The sequence below is a fragment of the Magnolia sinica genome, chromosome 5 (assembly GCF_029962835.1).
Source record: "Magnolia sinica isolate HGM2019 chromosome 5, MsV1, whole genome shotgun sequence".
Lineage (NCBI taxonomy): Eukaryota > Viridiplantae > Streptophyta > Magnoliopsida > Magnoliales > Magnoliaceae > Magnolia > Magnolia sinica.
In genome coordinates, this window is record NC_080577.1 from 1,916,211 (window position 1) to 1,939,627 (window position 23,417).

At 40.3% G+C, this 23,417-nt stretch overlaps 1 protein-coding gene across 6 annotated transcripts in view; it reads right to left on the reverse strand.

Annotated features, from left to right (window-relative positions):
• LOC131245076 (ubiquitin-conjugating enzyme E2-17 kDa) overlaps positions 1 to 22,843 on the reverse strand; it is a 68,568-nt gene extending 45,725 nt beyond the window's left edge. Inside the window, exons 1-8 of one of the 6 annotated variants that reach the window (XR_009170771.1) lie at positions 22,692 to 22,843; positions 22,517 to 22,599; positions 18,061 to 18,188; positions 9,565 to 9,669; positions 7,560 to 7,897; positions 7,389 to 7,476; positions 5,604 to 5,666; positions 5,335 to 5,498 (exon numbers count right to left, since the gene is read on the reverse strand). Coding sequence is in view for 5 of the 6 variants with exons in the window: in XM_058244275.1 (XP_058100258.1) it covers positions 5,335 to 5,498; positions 5,604 to 5,666; positions 7,389 to 7,476; positions 7,560 to 7,897; positions 9,565 to 9,669; positions 18,061 to 18,188; positions 22,517 to 22,599; positions 22,692 to 22,717 (995 nt within the window). In the remaining variant the exon portion in view is untranslated. Of the gene's footprint in view, positions 1 to 5,334; positions 5,499 to 5,603; positions 5,667 to 7,388; positions 7,477 to 7,559; positions 7,898 to 9,564; positions 9,670 to 18,060; positions 18,189 to 22,516; positions 22,650 to 22,691 lie in introns of those variants that run through there. The other 5 variants (XM_058244275.1, XM_058244278.1, XM_058244277.1 and 2 more) reach the window with 5 other exon arrangements.
• Between the last annotated feature and the right edge of the window lie 574 nt (positions 22,844 to 23,417).

A 23,417-nucleotide genomic window follows, 5' to 3' on the forward strand; every position in this document is an offset into this window, starting at 1 on the left:
CATTAACTAAAGTCAAACCAGCTAAATTATGGAATCCCCGGTCATTGAGATTGGTTAAACAATCCTAACTTCCAATCCACAGGTGCTTGTTTTTTAAAATAAGATCATAGGATGTTTCTCATTTTTAACCATCCAATATATGTCCAAAATTCTAGTTCTTAAATAACTAAGAAATTTCCAACTGCCTATATATCACCCATCCTATTCTACCAGAGTATCAAAGTTTTTCTGGTAGGAATGTTTCACTACTTGTGGACTTAAAACCCTTGCATGTGCAATCATGCAAGAACGTGTCAATGTTTTTGTCTAGAGCCTCTGTTGTCAGAAAGATGCAGTAGTCACACCAAAATGTTTAAAACCACTCATCAATATGCATTACAAGCTTGAGAAAATGGTCCTGATTCCATGAGTGTTCTTCATGAAAGGACCATACCATCACGGAGATATGATGGATGGCACATGGGACAAATATCTAAGTAACTAAGGTATGCATCCAAATGTTATGTTTCTGAATTGCTTGGATCCAAGGAACTGCCAGAGACAGTGAATTTATTATTTGGAGTTCATAATGATGTATGTGTTTTATATCTACCGTGTCCATTTATTTTACTAGTTTTTTTGTAGGGCATAGCCCAAAATAAAGTAGATTCAAATATCAAGTGGACCACATCATAGGAAACGGTGATAATTAAATGGCTACTATTAAAAACTTATCAAAGGCCATGAAAGTTTTTGATTTTTTTTTAAAAAATAAAATCAATATTTGTGTTTTCTCTTCATCCAGTTTTGTATGACTTTATCAATATCTGGAGGGGAGAATAGTAAGAGGGGCGAGTGGTCAGAGCGGATGCGGGACAGGTGTCGAACAGTAAAGGATGGGAAGCGATGAAGCCAGGCAGAGGAACAAAGGGCTCTGTCGAGTCTAGCCCATTTCTTGTTGCTCCCCAAACGAGTGTTACACCAAGTGAAGGTACTCGCTGTGAAACCTACATCTATTAGATTGGATTGGTTAATTGCATCAAAAAATTCGGTTGAGCTATGTCCCACCAATGAGTTTCCCCCAATTCTCTTTGATTGGGACGTGACCGCATTGAAATCCCCACACACAATCCAAGGCCCAACACTGGCGGTTGCCTGACTTGTCAGGTCAGCCCATAAGAGCCTCCTGCGCAAATAGGAGCATTTGGCATAGACACAAGTGAAATTGAGGGGGATTTCGATGTTCGGGAAAGTGGCCCTAAAGGCTAGGAATTGATTTGAAGATGACAAGGAGTCCATAGAAATTGCTGAATGATGGAACACCCATATCTTGCCTCCTGCGGCAGCATTGGAGATGGAGCAGTGAAAACCCAGTTTCAACCCTATTCTAACTCTTCGAGAGTCAGCAATCATGGGCTCGATAATAATCACTGTCGCTGGCTTGAAGGATTTGATGAGTCTTTTTACATGTCTGATCGAGGGAGAATTACCAATTCCCCTCACATTCCAAAGAAGAAAACTATCCATCTAAAACACTACCCGAGTTAATGGCCCTGTTGCTCTTGCTTCGCTGTCGACCTCTCCAAGACTTGATGTAGCTGGTTAGGTTGTCGTCCGGATTAAAGAACCTTTCCCTGTTGATTCTTCTATCCGCAGTTGGGGGTTGGATCGAATCTACTTGTTCCCTTGCTGACTGTTCATTATCTATTGCCGAAGCTGAATCTGATACTTGAGAGGCATTGGAAGGCTGATCCTAGGGATTTTGGTCCTGGCTATGAATTGGAGAAGGGAGGAAGAATGGAGAAAGGTCAGCGTGGAGTTGCCCGATGTTACCCGTGCTATCCTTGTTCTTGGACCCCATATTGACAAGAGAGGGAGAAGAGCCTCCTGATGCTTTAAAGATGGCCTAAGTATTTATCGACTTGGCACCCTCGGATTAAGAGGGGGGTCTTCTATGATAGTGGATGGTCTTGTTGTCATTGGGTCGACACCCATTTTCAACATTCTGCTTGAGGGATTGGAGTTGGGCATTGCTGATGTTGGCCCCTGAATCATCTTGGTCTTGCCTTGGATCTAGGGTGATGGTCTACTCGGACGGCGAGGTAGTAGTCAAGTGTTTGTGAAGGGACTGGAATGCTGGGAATATTGGAGGTAGATGAGCATTTGCTGGGAGGGCTACCATTTCCTGCAGAGGTGGATTGAACTAGATTGGTGGGTGGGAGGATCTCGAGTGTTCAAGAACACGAGCTGGGGAGGCGGTGGCTAGAGGTTGAGGGGGGATTGGTGTGGTTGGGATGAAGGAGCTCTGAGGAGAATTAGGTGTGGCTGGAATGGACACCCAGATCCATGGCTCAACTGGCAAACTGAGTGGAGATACCTCGTTTCAACACTTGAGGTCTTGGTATCGATCCCTAGCGGGGGTGGCTAACATGGAGTGTGTGTACTGACATGGGTGTGTACTAACAAACTAACCCACCAAAAAAAAAAAAGGTGTGGCTGGAATGGAAGAGCCTTGAGGACTAGTATCGGTTAGGAGTCTAATGCGAAAACATCCCGGAGGGTCCGATACTATCTAGTTCTGTGATACATTTTGTCGAACAAGGGATGGACTGTCCGAATGCCCTCCCCTGCTTTGAAAGAAGGTTGAAACCACCCATTGCTTGGTGTCTTGTTCCTTCGTAGGCGGAGGCTTAGAGCTGGGGTGGGAGTGAGAGAAGTTCCTGAGTTCCCCTATTGGATCTTCTATTACTGCAAATATCGGATAGGAGTCTCGTCCCACCTTGAGGTCGACTATCTTGAAGAAATCCCTTCCTGGCTTGAGGAGCATCTTCACTCTAGCAAAAACTTGGAAGATGCCATATATGGAAACTGAATCAATTTGGATTACCTTGCCGAAGTGCTGCCCAATGTCGACAATGACCGATTCGAACCAAGCATGGGAGGGAATGCCATACAACCTAACCCACGTTCCTCCGCGGCCTAGAACTACTTCAGGGTGCCAAGGTTCTATACTGTTCAGCCCCATGGTTGAGTGAAGGGCAGAGTCCGAGGAGAAGTCTTTGAGTTCTTCTTCCGATTTGAATTTGAGGAGAAAGGCTTGCGAGGCCAATCTCACAACATCCACTGCCGAAGCTGCAAATCTGGAGTTCCTGAGGGTTCTGATGAACTGGATGATGGGAGTGTGTGGATGATTTGCGTAACCTACCAGGGACAATGCTAGGCTAAGACTTCTCATTTCCACCGTTGCTATGTCTGCTACAACATTGAAAGAGTCTGTATCTGCTGGATTGGGGGCTTTGGGTGAGGGATTTTTTCTGAGGATATTCAAGTAGGAGTTAGGCTTCTAGGCGGTTGAAACCCGGGGATGAGGATGGGTTTGCTTGGAAAATCTAGGGGGAGGGGGTTTAGGGATTGCTGCTTAGACGGAGACCACTCTATCGTCAATCTGTTTCCCATTCAGAACTCCAATCGCAGCTCTAGCTTCATCTTCAAAAAGGAAGTGGACAAAAGCATAACCTCTCGGTTTGAGCGTACCTGGGAATATGGGTTGGTGAACCTCCATCACCTTCCCATATCTCCCAAAGATGATACGTAAGTCTTCCCGAGAGCAATCAAAGGGGATATTTCCAATAAAAACAGAAAACCCACCTGGTCTCGAAACCCCTCTAGGGTGGTTGTCGGGGAGCTTTGCCCTAGAATGAGTTTGGGTGGGACGGGAGGGGCTAGATCTGACCCTCTGACGATCTCTACCCACCCTCTCCCATCCTTGGGATAAATCTCTAGAAGGGGGTCTGCCTCTGTTCCTCCCTAGCTGGAATCCAGGGGACTGAGGGGGATGAATGGGAGGGTGGGATGGGGATGTGGGACGTGGGTGTTGAGTTGGAGAGTGAGGGAGATCGTGAGGGCGGTGATGTCGAGCTGGAGGGTGATGGAGATCGGGTGGGCGGTGGTGCTTTTGTAATCTTATTTTCTTATTCGAAAGATTTCTCTGATGTGAGTCCAAAAAAAAAAAAAAAGACCATTGTTTCCTTTCAAAAAGCTAAATATCCCACATAGGCTTTTGAAAGGGAAAAAAATATCCATCAAGTTCATCACAAAGAGTGAACAATTCTACCATTTTAGAACTAGGAAACTTTAACAATCATGAAAATTTTTGGAATCGTATTTTCTGACTTAAAAATCATGAAAATTTTTGGGTTGATTAACCACGGATTAGTGGGAACAAAGAAACATCCTTGTAAAAAATAACAACTAAATCATATGGAGTACTTTGGTATTTCGATTGTCCTCCTTGGCTTGATGGAGATTCAAGTGCAATTGGATCAAAGAAGCATATGTCAGATCATTCTTGAAGTGTTGGTTATATTTCTTACATATTTCAGACTTCATAGGTTTTTGAGTGTAACAAGTTGCAGGTGTAATGCAGAGGCTTTTTCATACCGGGCTCGAGTAGAGTAGCCTGTGGGATGCGGGGACACTCGGGGTGGGCGGCACGTGTGAGGCAGGTGGCTCATGTGAGGCGGGGCCCACCCATGTGAGGCGGGTGGCTCATGTGAGGCGGGGTCCACCCGTGTGATGCGGGGCCCACCCGTGTGAGGCGGTACCCATGCGATGTGGGGCCTGGACTATGAGATAAAGGGATTAATTCACCATGCTCTATCAATTCGGCTTTTAGAGCAAATGGTTAATTGTCTTGAATCAAGGTGTGTCAGACCTCAAGAAATGGATCATCATTTGTCACTAAAAACAATGGTTACAGCCTTGATTATCTTCTTAGGAAACAGAAGTCTAAGCCAATGTGTTGTAGGCTCTTTTTGCTCTTTTATATTCTCTTTTAAATTCTTTATTTAGTAATAAAACTTTGTAGATGTCAAGGTTCTGGAATAGTTGAACTTGGTTTGGATCGAACTACCCACAAAAACAGGCAAGGTTCCTCTTGGAAAAGGGTTCAAGAGAAGTGGTATGCTTTTATACCACTGAGCACGTTTGTCTTTCCCTATGTTATTGAGGAATAGATGTTGGGTTTTGACATGAATCTAGGTGACATGCTAGATCCCCAAATCGCATGCTATGAAGGTATTGCATCAAATTGTTAGTATCACAAAACACAAGAAGAACAAACTAGGTATTCCACAATCTGTGATGTAGTTCTATCGCATCAAAATCAAGCACAATTTATCTTTAAAAAAAATAAAAATCGAGCACAATTTTGCTAATATAGTTCCTACTCAGAACTAAAACAAGAAACATTCCCCAAGAGATACTTGACTAAAATGGCATGAATTGCTAACTTTTATGTTGACAAAATGCAAAAAATATTTTTAAGCATGCTTTGGGAATAAAGGTAATAAGCACCTATGGATTGTGTTTTTGCTATGTAGGTAGGCCAACCCAGAGAGAATCTGACGGGTAACATTGCAAACCACAGATTCTGTCATAGCTCCAATATTTTCATGAACATATTTACTCATTGAGCCAGGACAAACATACTCCAAATATATGTAGAAGCGATCCTCAACCTGCACATATGAAACAGTTGTATTTCAACTAATTTTGATCCGTGGGATAAGCAGTTGCCGCCAAAGCATACAATCAACAAAGAAGCAAGCAGAGAAATGCCTCACCATTTCACTTCCAAAATACTGCACGATATTTGGATGTTTTAACTTGCTAAGAACTTTTATTTCCTACAACAAAAAGAACAAAGAAACCATAAATAACAGCAAAACCATCATGAAAATTGGACATATTGAAACTTAAATAACTAAAAATTACATATAGGAAGACAAGATATCAAAATCGTTTGAAACAAAATGAATAACGGAAAGTAAATAGCAACAAGAAGTCAGAATCAATATGATAGTAATATAGTATAGCAACTACAAGTGTCACTGAACAGCAGCATAATATGGACAAACGTGTCAGTATAAGAACCGGTCAATGTATCAAACACGACAACTCTGAACAACAAATGTACCCTTTTCAATTAATCGAAGGACATTGAAAGTACAAAACCGTATGAAAAAGATATATAAGGTACCGAAAAAAGAGGAAAGCACAGAGTTTTAATTTTTTTGGTCAACAGACCATCATCATCATCATTATCCAAGCCTTATCCCAACGAATTAAGTGGGATATGAATCAGTATGTGGAAGATTGCCGGATCTGTCATCTATCTAAATGAGTGACACAAAATACCAGTCTCTACAGCTTAATTACCAGCTTAAACTCAGCAGCTTATATTAACATACAAGTGATTTCAAAGGATCTTTCTAGAGAATAGTAACTCTCCCTTCTGTCAATCAATAGACCAATTCTTCCTTTTCCATAGCAGTAGGTTTGTAAAGACAGTGGAATGCTGATACAATTAATGTAATTCTCCATCTTGGCATTTTCCCTATAGTCTTTCTTTCAGAACCAATAAAAAATAAAGAAGCACAGATAATAGCTTGCAGTGAAATGTGCGGCGTGTTCCACCAAGGTTGGAGCAAATAGAATGCAACTGGAAGTACCTTGAATTATTTTTAAAATTTATTTTAAAAAAAATTAAAAAAAAAAAATTTGTTATGATGATGAAGCCAGCATAGCAAGGAGATCCACTGATATCAGCAACAGGAGGTCATAGGAGACAGACTGCGTGACCAGTCCTGTCCAAATTGAACATTCAAACAGGAAATTAATGGGTTTTTTTTTTCTTCTGCGGGGTTGTAGTCGATTTATACCTCAATATTGAAAGGAAAAGAATCCTGAGGCCAAATATCAATATGGTATGTTCCACAGAAGAACATTGCCACTATGAAGTGAAATGAAACAGGTCACAACTCACAACTTGCAAACAAAGCAAAGACTCACAAGCTGCAATGATCCTGAATCTTTGGATTGCGGAACCAATTTAATTGCTGATTCATTCTGACAAAATCTTGTGTGGAAAGAGAAGGACGGTTGACCTGGTACAAGAACATGTGGAGATTGGTTTTTCCATATGGAAGAACCACAACAAGCAAGAGAGAAGATTCCAAACTGCCAAGATGCATTTTACAGGACTAAAATCTTGACTGGAATTTATGCAGCTCAACTGTATCTCCAGATGTCAAGACTGGCTGCATAAGACAAAAACACTCATGGCAGCAAATGCATGCCAGATAACAAGTTCCAGACAGACATTTCCAATTTCAAGCTTCCATGGAAAAGGGCAATCAGCACACAACCAAAAAAAAAAAAAAATCCAAGATCAAAGTACTTTTGCCATATGCAATGTACATCCATGAGAAAATAGCATGCTTTACCACATTTGAAGAATTTGAATGCCAATGTAGCAAAATGAAATTAAGGAAAGATCCACAAAGCCAAATATGCTAATAGAAAAAATACTGCTGATTAGGAGCATGCAAGGGATGTGAAGAACTAACCTGCTCTAATTGCTTCATGCTTTCGGCAGATTTAGGGTCATCATGAATCAAACTGATTTCTTTCATCGCACATAAGGCTCCAGTTTCCCTGTTGAACGACAGACATCATAAGTACTCAGTGCTCAGTGCAGCTGAACCTGAAAACACACACCACCCAGAATACACGCATACCTGTTCAAGGCTATGTAAACATTTCCAAATGTTCCACTTCCAATCAACTTCCCCTTTACCCACTGATTTATCATTGATGGCACCTCTGATGTTTCTGTAGCTTGATGAACAAAAGCTGGTGATGAAGGCATCGTAGCTCCTGGAGGAAGGGGCAGTGGGTGGGCCGTAACAATAGCATTATTATCAAGCCATGCTGCAGATCTCTCTGAGGACGTCTTTGGGTGGAAAGGAGATGCAGCTCCGCTAGGGTTATTAGAATTTTCTGTAGCTTGTTGAACAAAAGCTGGTGATGAGTCAGGGTTCGGATCCGTCAGCAGAGAACAGATTGACATCAGTACCTGAAAAATGCAAACAAAGAGTATTTCCAATCTGCTTGAACAGTAGCAACTTTGTGAAACTAAGGGCATGTCTGGAGGCACTGTAGGATTGAATCACAATAACTAGTTCAGTTGAGCAGTTTGGTGAAGTGGAAAATGACTAAATTGCAATTATACCCTAGCAACAATATCCAAGAATTGGGCTCCAAATTGCAGTTATGTTGTTTTCATGTTGTACTTGAAATGAAATTAACTACCATCCAAGGTCTACTTGGTCACGAATACTAGAAAACCATCACAATTTGGTCATCTCCAAAAATTTGCAATTCCATTCCTCAATTAACTCAAGCATCCAAATGCAATCCTAGATGTCAAGCACACAACAAGATATAGCAGCCACCCTGATGTTTTGAGGCTCAATAAATTATTATTTTATTAAGGACTTGATTTGAAACATCCACCAATGAAGGGATTTTCCAAATTCAAGTCAAATAATATGTAGTAACAGTCAGGCTCTCATCTCCACCAAACGCTTTGCTGCACAAGCCAGAAAGTCATTCACCCACCAGGTAGGGCCAACCATGGATGAAACCACAATCAGAAAATCACATAGAATGGACAATCCTTTCTGTCTGTCATATGAAGATTAATTCGGATCGATAACAATTCTCTTTTCAACCATCTGCTTTTAAGGCCGCTGAACAGATGGTTAGAATCTGGCCCAACAAAGATATAGCCCCACCTGATGGACAGTTGAGATGGATACATGTGCATTGGTGATGAGCACTTAACCACATATATGTTAGGTGTGCCTATCTAGATTGCTCCTCTTAACCACATAAGATTCATTCATTTTAAGTTTATTTTGAAATCTCTAAAACCAAGGAAAGAAAAAGATAGAAATCAGATAGGAAATTATTAGAAGTAGTGACTGACAGCATGTATGTCTTTTAGACAAAAACCTTTGGTCTGGTCAATACAGGGTACCTATATTCAATCCACTCAGAAGAAATAGCAAACTGGGAATAAGTTGCGGTGCAGTGGTTGGATGAGAGAGAGTGAGAGAACAGTTAAAGGTCAGAGAACGAAATCAGACAAACTCATTGTAAGTGACAAGAAAAACTGAAAATGACATTCAATCTAAAACTAGGGTTTGCGACGAGGAAGTTTTGGCTTCAGTGGGTTGGATTGGGTAGTGGATGCTTTTCATCCAATATCCAACATGTGGCAAGTTTGCTAGAGCAAATACCCCAGTTGAATATCACACAATCAGACGACGACATCCGTAAGAACAGTGACATTCAAATGGACAGTCAAGATGAAAATAAATTCAACAGAAGAAACTGATAGCTAGTATCATCTGGTTAGAATGATTTTCAGCCAAGTGCATATCCATACATGATGGCCAGGATCCACCTCCCTACCTGCCACATCTCAGGTATTGAGTTGCAAATGTCACTTCCTGATCCAGAAGCACAGAGCAAAGTCAAACCATGAACAAAAAAGGAGAGGGTGCCGGGAAGGTTTTGAATTTTTTTTTTGCTTTTTCCCCAGAGGCAGTTGTGGAATACATCAATCATAACAACCATCTGCACTACATTCGATAACAGCCAATACTTGATGTGTTTCAAGGATGTTCCTGTTTGCACATAGAAAAACAGAAAAAGTAAATGGTAGAGACTACAAACCTTGGAAATAGTTAATGCAGGGCTCCACTGCTCCTTCAAAATGTCAAGGCAAATGCTGCCATCGCTGTTTATATTTGGATGGGAAACCTTTGTCCTGAATGCAACCTGCACAATTTACAGATAGCATCCACAGGATAAGGATGACAAATTAATGAGTGTGCACTATTACAGTATGACATCAGAGAATTATAATACTGAAGGATTACTGAACAGCACTGAGTTAAATCAGAGAACCAGAATGCTTATGAATTACTAAATCACACTTTGTTACATCATGCATAACTGATCTTTAAGGGTTAGCTTTTTGTCTTCTTTCTTAATGAAATGAGAGATATCAGATATGATACTTGTTGAGATGTGGAGCCACATCTGGGGGCCGCTCGACCAGTCAAGTGCCCTGCTCGACCGGTCGAGTGGCCCACTCGACCAGTCGAGGACTGGCTCGACTCAAAGTCCAGCAAGCATCAGGTTTTGGGTTTCGAGGTGCTCGACCGGTCGTGGGGCCCATGCTCGACCGGTCGAGGGTCCGCTCGACAGGTCGAGGTTACGTAGATTCGTTTCCGAATTTGATGCGGACTGCAAATTTTTGAGTCGATTTTCGTAAGGGTGCGAAAGGGAAGTTGTCTAAACTATAAATAGGTGTCCCTAGGGCTTTTCTAGTGGATGGGAAATAATTCTAAGGTTTGCGCAAAGGGTTTTCTATGTACTTCCAAGGAAAAGGTTAGTATATTGCCTTGTAATCTTTGTTTTTCTTCATAGTGGAAGATTGCATCCGTGGTTTTTTTACCCTTGTTGGGGTTTTCCCACGTATATCTTGTCTTGTGGTTTGTTTGGAATGCTTTGATTCTTTTTCTAATTTATATTTCTTTCTGTTTATCGTTTGTGGGTGAGACCGGAGATCGGATCTCGGTTCACTGCGTTGTTGGCATACTACGCAACAACTGGTATCAGAGCTAGGTTTAGTTCTATTGGGAACGATGACGGAAGAAGGGAACACTAGAATTGAGAAGTTTGATGGTTCAAACTTTGCCTTCTGGAAGATGCAGATGGAGGATTATCTGTATCAGAATGACCTCTATATTCTTCTAAGAGGAAAAAAGAAGAAACCAGAAAAGATGACAGATGATGAATGGTTTTTATTGGATCGGAAGGCTTTAGGAACGATCTGACTCTCTTTGTCTAAGAGCGTCGTCGCCTTCAATATATCCAAGATGAAAACCATAAAAGAATTAATGGAAGCCCTAGCCACCATGTATAAAAAACCCTCAGCGTCCAACAAGGTTCATCTTATGAAACAGCTATTCAACATGAAGATGTCAGATGATGGGAGCGTGGCTGAACATCTAAACGAGTTCAATACAGTCACGAGCCAGTTGGAATCCGTTGGCATTATTTTTTAGGACGAGGTCAGGGCGTTACTGATCTTGTCCAGTTTGCCAAATAGTTAGGATGTTTGGTGATTGCTGTGAGCAATTCTTCAGGGTCGACAAAGCTGAAATTTGATGATGTGGCCGGTGTAATTCTCAGCAAAGAATCTAGAAGAAAGGCATCAGGAGTTCAGGGGATTCAGGGAATGCTCTAAATGTTGAAGAAAGAGGAAGATCGCTGAACAAAGGAGGCAACAAACACGGACGTTCTAAGTCGAGGAAGAAGTCCAAGGGACCGAAAGACAAAGACAGGTGTTGGTATTGCGGGAAGAAAGGGCACATGAAACGTGATTGCAGGGGGCTCAAGAAACAAGAAGGAAGCTCTCAAGGCGGGAAGGATTCAGTGAATCTATCTGAGGAGAGTGACACAGAGGCATTGATCTTGTCTCTTGATGCGAGAAATGAGTCTTAGGTCATAGACTCGGGTGCTTCGTTTCAAGCCACTTCATGTAAGGAAGTTCTGCGTAATTATGTATCAGGTGACTTCGGGAAAGTCTACCTGGGTGATGATGAGTCGTGCAGTATCGTTGGAAAGAGAGACGTTCATATAAATCAGAAAGATGGAACGGTTCTGAAATTGAAGGATGTTAGACATGTACCGAGTTTGAAACGGAATTTGATCTCAGTGGGGCAGTTGGCTGATACCGGTTATGTGACGACATTCACCAGTGATTCCTGGAAGATCGCAAAAGGTGCCTTGGTGATATCTCAAGGCAAGAAGGAAAATACTTTGTACATGACTTTAGGATTGTATAATTCACTCGCAGTCGCATCAACTAGAGTGAATAGACAGTTATGGCATCAGAGGTTGGGACAAATGAGTGAGAAGGGGATGAAAGTGTTATTGTCGAAAGGGAAGCTACCAGGGCTGAAGTCTATTGACCTGGAATTCTGCGAGGACTGCATGTATGACAAGCAGAAGAGGGTAAGTTTCAAGAAGACAGGACGCGATCCAAAGACGCATCTGTTGGAGCTTGTACACACTGATGTGTGGGGACCGGCACAGGCATTATCTCTTGGTGGCTCACGTTATTTTGTTTCCTTTATTGATGATGCTAGTAGAAAACAATGGATTTACTTCTTAAAGCACAAATCTGATGTATTTGATGTATTTAAGAAGTGGAAAGTAATAGTAGAAAACGAGATAGGTAAAATAGTAAAATGTCTCAGATCTGATAATGGGAGAGAATACTGTGATAAGAGATTTGAGGAATATTGTGCAGCAAATGGAATCAAACATCAGAAAACGATTCCAGGGACACCGCAGCAGAATGGTGTTGCTGAGGGCATTAACAGGATCATCCTTGAGCGCGCTAGGAGCATGAGGTTACATGGAGGGTTGCCTAAGACGTTTTGGGCAAATGCTGTGAATACTGCCGCATATATCATCAATAGAAGTCCATCAGCACCATTGGATGGTGGACTACCAAAAGAAACGTGGACTGGGAAAGAAGTGAACCTTGCACATCTCAGAGTGTTCGGTTACACTTCATATGTTCACATTGATGCAGAGCACAGAAACAAGCTAGATGCGAAGTCCAGAAGGTGCACGTTTATAGGCTACGGGCAACATGATTTTGGCTACAAGTTTTGGGATACAGAAAATAAGAAAATCATCAGAAGCAAGGATGTAGTCTTCAATGAAAAAGTGATGCATAAGGATAGTGTGCAGGAAAATAAGGCCGAGGAGAAAGAATTCATAGAGTTGGAAGAGTTACTGGACACGGGTGTTACAGTGCCACGGGATAATCATGCACAGGAGCATTATGAGGCAAAGTCACAGACACCAGTTGTAAGGAAGTCTACTCGGGAGAGGAGACCCACGGTCTGATACTCACCCTGCTTACATTATCTACTGCTGACAGATAATGGTAAACCAGAGTGTTTTGAAGAAGCATTACAATCGTATACACGGGTTAAGTGGGAGCAGGCTATGGATGATGAGATGGACTCTCTTGAGTCTAATCGTACATGGGAGCTAGTCACTTTACCTAAGGGTAAGAAAGCTCTTCATAACAAGTGAATTTACAGACTGAAGGAGGAGCACGATGGTTCGAAACGGTAGAAGGCCAGATTGGTTGTGAAAGGGTTTTAATAAAAGGCAGGTATTGATTTCACTGAAATATTTTCACTTGTGGTGAAAATGTCTACGATTCACATGGTCTTGGATATAGTGGCTACAGAGGACTTACATCTAGAGCAGCTAGATGTTAAGACAGCCTTTCTTCATGGTGACCTTGAAGAAGAGATATATATGCATCAGCCAACAGGATATGTGGCACCAGGAAATGAGAACAAGGTGTGCAAACTGAAAAAAAAAAGTCTATATGGCCTGAAACAGGCCCCGGGGCAATGGTACAAGAAGTTCGACAGTTTCATGTCGAGAAACGGTTACAGGAGATATCATGCAGACCACTGTTGCTATTTGAAGAAATTTGATATGTCGTACATCATCCTTCTTCTGTACGTTGATGATATGCTTGTGGCCGGTTCAAGCATGAAGGACATCTCAGATCTCAAAAGACAATTGTCTAGAGAATTTGCCATGAAGGATTTAGGAGCTGCAAAACAAATCCTAGGCATGAGGATAAAGCGTAACAAGGAAAATAAGAAATTAGTTTTGTCACAGGCAAAGTACATAGCCAAGGTACTTGATCGATTCAATATGGGAGGTGCTAAGCCGGTTAGCACTCCATTAGCCAACCACTTCAAGCTATCTAAGGAGCAAGGTGCAAAGACGCAGGAGGAATAGGACTACATGGCTAAAGTCCCATACGCGACAGCTATTGGGAGTCTCATGTATGCTATGGTGAGCACGAGGTCAGACATTGCTCAAGCAGTGAGAGTTGTTAGCAAGTTCATGAACAACCACGGGAAGGAACATTGGGAAGCTGTGAAGTGGATCCTCAAATACCTGATAGGTACTGTGGATATAGGGTTGTGCTATGGTGGATCGGAAATCAAGCTACAAGGCTACGTAGATTCAAATTTGGTAAGAGATATCGACAGCAGAAGAAGAACTACAGGTTATGTCTTTACTCTGAGTAGTGCTGCAGTCAGTTGGGTTTCTCAGTTACAGAAGATAGTATCTATCAGTACGACAGAAGCAGAATATATTGCAGCTATGGAAGCATGCAAAGAGATGGTGTGGATGTAAGGTTTCATGGAAGAGTTGGGTAAGAAGCAAGCAGATTGCAAGCTGTACGGTGACAGTCAGAGTGCAATACACTTGACTAAGAATTCAGCCTTTCATTCAAAGACCAGGCATATTGACATCAGATATCACTCCATACGTTCGTTACTGGAAGATGGATCGATTGCTTTAGAGAAGATTCATACAAGTGAGAATCCGGCAGATATGCTGACCAAGGCGGTCACATGGGAGAAGCTGAAGCTTTGTTCAACTTTGATTGGTCTTCAGGCTTGAAAACAGGGAGGTGGTGCACTCCAGATGTAGAAGACGAAGGTTTATAGTGATGTGTCTCTAAGTGGGAGATTGTTGAGATGTGGAGCCACATCTGGGGGCCGAAGTCGAGGACTGGCTCGACTCAAAGTCTAGCAAGCATCAGGTTTTGGGTTTCGAGGTGCTCAACTGGTTGTGGCCCATGCTCGACCGGTCGAGGGTCCGCTCGACCAGTCGAGGTTACGCAGATTCGTTTCCAGATTTGATGCGGATTGCGGATTTTTGAGTCGATTTTCGCAAGGGTGCGAAAGGGAAGTTGCCTAAACTAAAATAGGTGTCCCTAGGGCTTTTCTAGTGGATGGAAAATAATTCTAAGGTGTGGGCAAAGGGTTTTCTATGTACTTCCAAGGGAGAGGTTAGTATATTGCCTTATAATCTTCGTTTTTCTTCATAGTGGAAGATTGCATCCATGGTTTTTTACCCTTGTTGGGGTTTTTTCACGTATATCTTGTCTTGTGGTTTGTTTGGAATGCTTTGATTCTTTTTCTAATTTATATTTCTTTCTGTTTATCGTTTGTGGGTGAGACCGGAGATTGGATCTCGGTTCACTGCATTGTTGGCGTGCGGCGCAACAATACTTAATTCAATCTCCTTGACGGTTGTTCAAGATATTTCAAGTTCCAAGCCTTTTTTTTCTCTCTCTTATTTGACTTCGTCGACGGAATTTGTAAAACACATCGTCTATATGATATCCACCCCTTAGCAAACTTCTTTTGTTTTTGTTTTCTTTTCACGAAGGCAAAGGTACAGCACAAAGACAACAACGAAACCTTGGGGCAGGCTATTGGTTTACATGCATGCAAAGCTTCAGAAAACCTGAAAGGGTCTTTGTAGAAATGGAACAAGTATGCAGTAATTCAATGGGCCAAATTGAAGTGATTAGTCAAGAGATGGCAGCCCTAGAATCTTAGAAGGAGATCACCCCCATCTTTCAAGAAGGTAACTGAATTGTACCCCAACATAAACATGAACTTTTGCAGTAATTAGAGGAGATCTTTAAAAGAAAAAATCATGAACAATTCAGCCATCAAAAGGTACCGTAAACTTTCGAATCACTTTATATTGGGGTGTTCTGCAGATTCCCATGTCAAAAACAGGGTATTTGCAAATACCCACATAGAAAAAATGGTCTGCAAATACACACATTATTAATTCGATGTTATTGCAAATACACAAATTGTTAATTCGATGTTATTGTAAATACCCACATTCTACTAGTTTTTCGTTACTTCTGTTAACAACCGTTAGAAAATGACAAAAATGCCATATGAAACATACAACAAAATTCTCCTCCATGGGAAGAACATAAACCGTGGAAATAAATTGCATCCAATAGTATTTGAACCTATTCCAAAGTTTTAGAAGAGCTCTGTTCAATCTATTAGACAATGGACAAATTTCTTTCTGATTTTGTTATTTTCTTTAGCATTTTTACTTTCCTATCTCCTGTTCAGTTAAAAGAATCTGATTGTATAAGTGAGACATTTTAGGGAATAAAGAATGAGACGCATATCCAAATCAATGATGCATGTATCATAATAATTAACATGAAGTGGGTAGCGGCAATTGAACCCGCATCGTTAGCTTGGAAGGCGAGGGGTTATAGTCAAATTCGTTTCATTATTTAAAGTAGGTCCGAACTGATTGATGTTGAAGAATCAGCAATAAATTTGGGCCACCCATTAGTTGGTGCAAAGGAGATTGCTAGCTCCCAACCCTCAAATTCTGGACTTCAGTTCTGTATCAGAATTGTACAAAACAGCAGGTTCAAAATCGATGGCAACTATTGGAACGATTCCATTGACCATGGGGTTAAAATAACATTCACAGGTAGAGGGGTGGCAAAGGCAGACCTTTTAATTCTCCTCCAAATGGAACATACCACACTAAATAATTTTAATGGTTTTTTTTTTTTTTTTAGTTGCAAGGAGAACAAGAGGTTTTAAGGTAGGGTTAGTTTCCAAATGTGGGTATTTGCAATAACCATGAATTAAAGCTGTCGCTATTTGCAAAAGTGGGTATTACAAATGTCGATTTTTTTTTATTTTTTTTTTATTTTTTTTTTTTTTGGGGGGGGGGGGGGGGGTTGTTAGCTGTTTTGTGGTCAAAGTTGCTCTGCTTGTATAGTTCTTAGTAGGGCCCTTTTACTTCTGTGAGAGTGTCAGTTTGGCATCCCTGAGTAGTTGGGGCATGGTTTGTTTGGGCAAGGGTTTGTATTTTTTTTCTTCTTTGTTTTTCTTGCTTGTTGTTGTTTGTGTTTCTTTTGGCCCTTTAATAATATCGCATCATCTTTCAAAAAGAAAAAAAAGGAAGGTGCGTGTATGGTCAAGGAGGATTTGCAAAATGCAATTGCTTGGGCATCTGGTGCTTCTCCTCCTCTTTGGAAACTATCCTTCATATTTAATAAATTAATATTGCCATCTTGGTCAAAGACAATTTTTGCTAAGTGTATTAACTGCAAACCAAATTGTATCGCTGATTCTCTAGGCAAGGATGGGGTCAATAGATCTTCTCAGTATATCCATTGCCTTGACGGATCTTGTTTCCTATGTTTTACTTTTTCATTTTGGGGATTTTTAATAAATTTTTATTATCAACAACAAAAAAAGGCTCCTTTTTTTTTAAAGCCTAAAGCTTCCACTTCATGGTGGCATGTCCACCATGTGTACATGAAGTATCTCCACTGCAAGAAAGCTTTAGCGTTCTTGTATTAAATTCTCATTAGAATTTCAATATCTTTTTGAGAGAATCCTCTCCCAATAAAACAGTAACTTTCTTGTATTAAATTCTCATTAGAATTTCAATACCCTTTTTGACAGAATCCTCTCCCAATAAAACAGTAACTTTCTTGTATTAAATTCTCATTAGAACTTCAATACCCTTTTTGACAGAATCCTCTCCCAATAAAACAGTAACCTATCCCCTAGAAGTACACTCCACAGCAAGATAGTTCTTATATCTTTTTGAGAATGTCATTTAAGAATCACAGTCTCCATGTAGAAGCCATTCTCCAGTCTTTATCAAACCCGGTAAAGGAGGGTTCATGGAAAGTAGGGAGCCGGTTGTTGAACTATCAAATTTTGAGTCATTCATATAAATAATAATAATTTGAAGAAAAGGCGCATCACATCAATATCTATCATTCCAGAGAGACTACACTGATATCAATGTAAGTTACTGTGGTCAATGAATATTGCAGAAGGCAAGCGCTCATCATGTCCTAGATGTTGCATCAAGTGTTCATTATATATGCCACATAGCACACAAAATGCAAGAAGGTTGTAGGCTACCTTGTTGAGCTACAAGATCAATTGCGTCGCAGTAGAAGCTTATACCCTAGCATCTTTATTGCCTCAGAAATTTGAATAAAAATTAACTAGATCCATTTATAAACTAATGTTCTACAAAACATCACAACCATCGACTTATGTGAGCAAAGACTAAAACTCCAAAACTTCTTTTTTTTTTTTTTTTTGAACAGTTAAAACTTTAGGTATTTAAAAAACATTCTCAATAAGCAGACTAGCATCATGAAAAGTAACAAGTGAAATTGATAATGCACGGCCATGAAGCTCCATAACTAGCAACTTAGATTTAATGCAATACCTTAGGTGGCGTAAATGGATAGTCTGGAGGAAAATGGATAGTAACTAGAAAGATGCCACCTGCATAAGGACTGTCTGGGGGTCCCACAATTGTCGCTTGCCAATGAAACATGTCTTCAGCAACAGGGCCTGTTAGATGTCAACATGTGCAATAAAATAAGCCTAAGAGAGAAATATTCAACAATAACATGAAAGATAAATATTAAAAAATAACATGAAAGATTTTTTTTTTCAAATTTCATTATAATGCAAAGGTAACTATCACCAAGGATTAGGAAGGTAAACACAAAAAATGCCCAAAAATCTACCCTAATAGAAAAAATCAGCAAACCCTATCCAAAGCAACATAAAAATATGCTTCAATAGGAAAAATCCAGCAGACCTTAGCCAAAGCAAAACAATAATCTACTTCAACGGGAAGAATCCAGCAAATCCTAACACAAAAATCTGCTTCAACAGAAAAAATTCAACAAACCCTAGTCAAAGCAACATAAAAATTAGTGTTTCTTTAGAAAAAATCTTTTAAAAAAATTAAAGAAGAATAAGAAAAAAAGTGAAGGGAAAAGAAGAAAAGAGAAAAGAAGAATAAACCTTAGAAGAAGAAGAAACCCTAGGAGTACTTAGGCTCTAATATCATGTTAAATAGCTACATGGTGCTAATCTTAAGGTCCAATGAGAAGCTACAATGAGAAGAAGAAGAAAAAGGGAAAAGAAAGACGAAAGAGAGACAATGAGAGTGAGAGAGAGAGAGAGTAGAAAGATAGCAACAACATATTATGCTTAGGGTGTATTGAAAACCTAGCCCTCTACTCTTATTTATCAGTGTTTTAAATAGCGGTAGTGTGTTGTGTAGTGCTCAGCCCTCTGCAACGTGTAGCGTAAATGGCATAGCATTTAGCGTAAGGTACACGATACTTCTATTTTTTAATTTAAAAATAGAAAAATATGATAAATAGTAAGAAAAGATAAAGGAAAAAATATAAAAATACCTAAAAGATGATTCATTTTTTCAAGGATGTTCAAACAAGTTATTAATTATCATTTATCAAAAGTCAATCCACATATATAAACCAAATCAAATAATTATCACATCAACAACTTTCTAAACAAATCACTTTAATTAATAATATCTAATTGAAAGTACAAGTCACAAGTATGAAAAGAAATAAAAATTCCACAGGTTAAAAGTATTAAATACAATATAAGTGTTACATTCATCTACATTAATAAATACAAAGAAAACGTCAAAAAAATATTAAATAAATAAAATAATAATAATAAATGCATTGTAGTGTATGCTACGTAATTATAGCCCAAGCTATAGGGGATTTACTCTATTTAGTACACTATATAGTCTACTCTACATAGTATACGCTACGGGTGCTATTTGAAACAATGTTATTTAAAATAGTAAAAACGCGAATGGGGCGGGGCCTATGGGCCTTATTCAACTATTAACCGTTTTACATTCCCCCTCAAATTAGAGCATCCTAATGACGCCTGGCTTGGAACAATGACTAATACAATCAAACCTAAGAGAGAAAGCAATTCTTCTCTAAGACCACGTATACAATTTCTAAGTGTTAGTGTATCAAGCATCATACGCTACTTGGTGGGGTTGGGGGATTGAAGAAGAGTAGAAGGACAAGAGGAAGGAGCTTTTATAGCTATGTGATGTTTTTCCTTTGGATTTTATTTTTTTTAATTTTTGGGTTTTTCAAGAAAATCAACCCTCAACACCATCGAATCTCGATTTCTGCACTATAATCTAGTTTTCCTCTCAAAAATCAAAGAGAGTTGAAATTACTTAAATACTAGATTAAAAGCAAAAGATTTAGAGGAAAATGGGTTTTTTTGGGCTTCTTTTAGAGGGAAAAAAGAAGAAGAAAGAAAATAGTCCGTGTCAATATTGATACATCGACGATATTATCATGATATATCACACTCAATTGATGCATTGTCGTTATAGTGTGATATATTGCAATAGCATTGTCCATGCTAAAAAATACATGTACTTCAATGGGGTTTCATATCGGGGAGGTTAGATACCAATAATATCGGTTGATGCATCGGCCCTTGACCGATACTATCAATATCACAAACACTGGTTCGATGGCATCGTAGAATGGTGTTCATTTGTGCCATCCCGTACTTGGGGCATAAGCAAGAAGTGTCATAGAGCACCTCCAACCATAACCAAACGTCATGTTTGGATTGGATCCAACTACAAATACCATCCATCTATGCTTTGCCAACCACCAAAACAACAGTGGAATAGCTACCCCAATTCACAAACATGATAACAAAGCATTTCTATCTCATTTGCTTATTCCATCTATTGGACCATGTGTGAATCACATGGACATCCAAACAAGCCCCGGAGCAAAATGATTCTTAAACCCATGTTCCAATCTTGATTACATCATAAACCAGAAATCCAACAATCCTAATAAGCTGCTATTCTAGATGGGATTCAATGGCATTTTCTCCCAACGTGGCATGTAATACACTTTTTTCCAAATGGCACACAGAGCCTTATCAATGTATTTGACAAAGAATCCCATAAAATTACTGAAATCATAACATTTTGGGGTCAACCCTTGCAAAAAATCACCATACAATAAATGTATGGTGTGAATATGTCATTATTCCACCTCTAATGAAACAAGTCATATATAAAATCCATTCATCATTGACAATACAAATTCAAGACAATCACAACTAAATCGATCTGTAAGAAAAGGAGATTGATAGAAATGTTGCAAATGCATGAAGATTACGAGAGGAATTGCAAATCGATGCTTGGAGAAATCCTAATGGTTCGTTTGGCAGCATGGAAACGATGGTAATGGGCGGTAAAAGCAAAAGGCAAGATAATGCAAGGGCATTTCACACCGGGCTCGAGTGGGGTAGCCCATGGGATGTGGGGACACACTCGGGGTGGGCGGTCCATGTGATTTGGGGCCCACAAGCCCCTGAGGGGGGTTCAGCCGAGTTCCTAACCCATGAGATTTGGGGCCTTGGCTATGAGATAAAGGGATTAATTCGTCATACTCTGACAGTTCGAGCTTTTAAAGCAAGTGGTTAATTGTTCTACATCAAATTGGTATCAGAGCGGGAGGTCTCGTGTTCGAGATTCCTCACCCTCACAACGAGCTTCACTTCAATAAATTAGGGGACCTTAAACATTATTTTTATGTGAAATCCAACCGACACACCAGGTGTGTCACCTTATTTTATCCATAGGGCCCAAAAATTAACTCAGTCCATGATGCAGTTGGGAGAGGACTTAAATGCAAAGCTAAAATGTAGGTCTCGTGACCAAAAATCAGGCCCATACTTGATTCAGGTGGGTTACATGAAATGAAACAATTTGGAGGCTGAGTATTGTTATTTCACTTTGTATGGCCCACCTGTATTATTGACCAGGCTAATTTTTGGGCCCTATAGCTAAAATGGGTGATGCACTTGGTGATCGGGGTGGATTTTACATTAATATCACGGCGGGCCATGTCTTTGAATTTTTGGACATCACGATGGGGTTTTATGGGGCCCACTGATGTATGAGTTTTATCCACACCATCCATCCATTTTCCCATACCATTTTAGGGTATAAGCCCAGGAAGATCCAAGGATCAAGTGGACCACACGATGGGAATCGAACGGCCACCATTAAAAACTTCTTGGGAGCTGCAGAAGTTTTGGATCAAGCTGATATCTGTGTTTTCCCTTCATCCAGGGCTATATGAACTTATTAACAGGTTCGATGGCAAATAAACATCACAGCGGCCCCTAGAATGTTTCAACGGTGGATGCCATTATCACCACTGCTTCCTGTGGTGTGGTCCACTTAAACTTTGGATCTACCTCATTTGGGGGCTTGTACCGTAAAACGATCTTGGAAAAATGGATGGCGTGGATAAAACCAGTACATTAGGTTGGCCCCCCCTCAGAGCCCTTCCCTGGACTGTTCCATAATTTTTTAGTCTTGGATGGGCTCACGTCATACGGTCATAGGCTTTGTGCATGAAAATGGCATACATTTGACTTTATAAATCGGTGGGCCCCACAAGTATTTAAGTGAAATCCACCCCGCTTCACCTAATTTTAGCGACAGAGCCTAAATATCAGATTGGCCATACTAAGGTGAACATTTGGTAGAGGGACCACGGTGGGTATACTGTTTCCACTCTAATCATGGACTGGGTAAATTTTTGGGCCCTACGGCTAAAATAGACTGACACAACTGGTGATCGGTATAGATTTTACATAAGCATATCAAGGTGAGCCATATCTTAGAAATGTTTAGGGGTGGATGGTTGACTCCTCTATGAAAATAGCCTAAATTTTACTTCGTGAATTGGTGGGGCCATCACAGTGGGCCACGTGGATTTTACTTAAAACATTACAGTGGGCCACTGCATAGTGTCAAGGAGGGAAATCAAAGGGAGATTTACCTGCGCTGAAAGATGTGGGAGGATCTTTCTGGAGATCCTCGAGATCTTTGAATATCCTCGAGGAAGCCATGGGGAAACCCGAGCTGTCGATCGAAGATGGGAGAGAATAGGGTGTGTGTGTGTGTGTGTGTGTGTGTGTGAGAGAGAGAGAGAGAGAGAGAGAGATGGGGAATACGAGAATGAGAGAGACAGCTTTTTCATTTTACGATGGAATTACGATGGAATGGTACGTATTCTCGACGCGGGTTTGACGAAGACTTCATTTGTTGGACGCTCAAACAGGGTTTTTTCCGCGTAGTAGACACAGGATTTCGAACCTCCACTTTTCAACACGGCCACGAGATCGGGCGGAGATTTTAACGTTACGTTGTTCTTTCACTAAACCCAGGCGGTTCCAATAATCACGTGGACCGCAGTAAGTTGCGGACATTCCGTTCCAATTCTTCCTTATAGTGTGACCTAAATGAGTTTTGGCCCACCTCAATGTTAGTTTCCAAAGTGAAAATGAGGCACTAAACCTGATGGATGGCATAGATCTCATACACATTCTCCCCACATGCTCTTCACTTAGTTGTTGGCACCTTCACAAATGTCATGGATAGATCATATTTGATCTGTAAAGAAAATCAATATGAAATATCATTTATAGTAACGGGGGGTTTGGATCATAAGTTATTTATGCCTTCAGGAACTTATCTTGAATTTTTACTCATCAAATTGAAGGGATTAAGTAACCTTAAATAAAAAAGCCATTTATAAGTTATAATTGATCATAAAATAAACTTACTTATCTCAAATAAGTTACTTATTTACTGCTGTAAGTCAGACGCCCTAAACATCTATCAATATGGTCTCTACTAGGGGTGCACACGGTTCGGTTTGGTCCGGTTTTGGGGTGAAA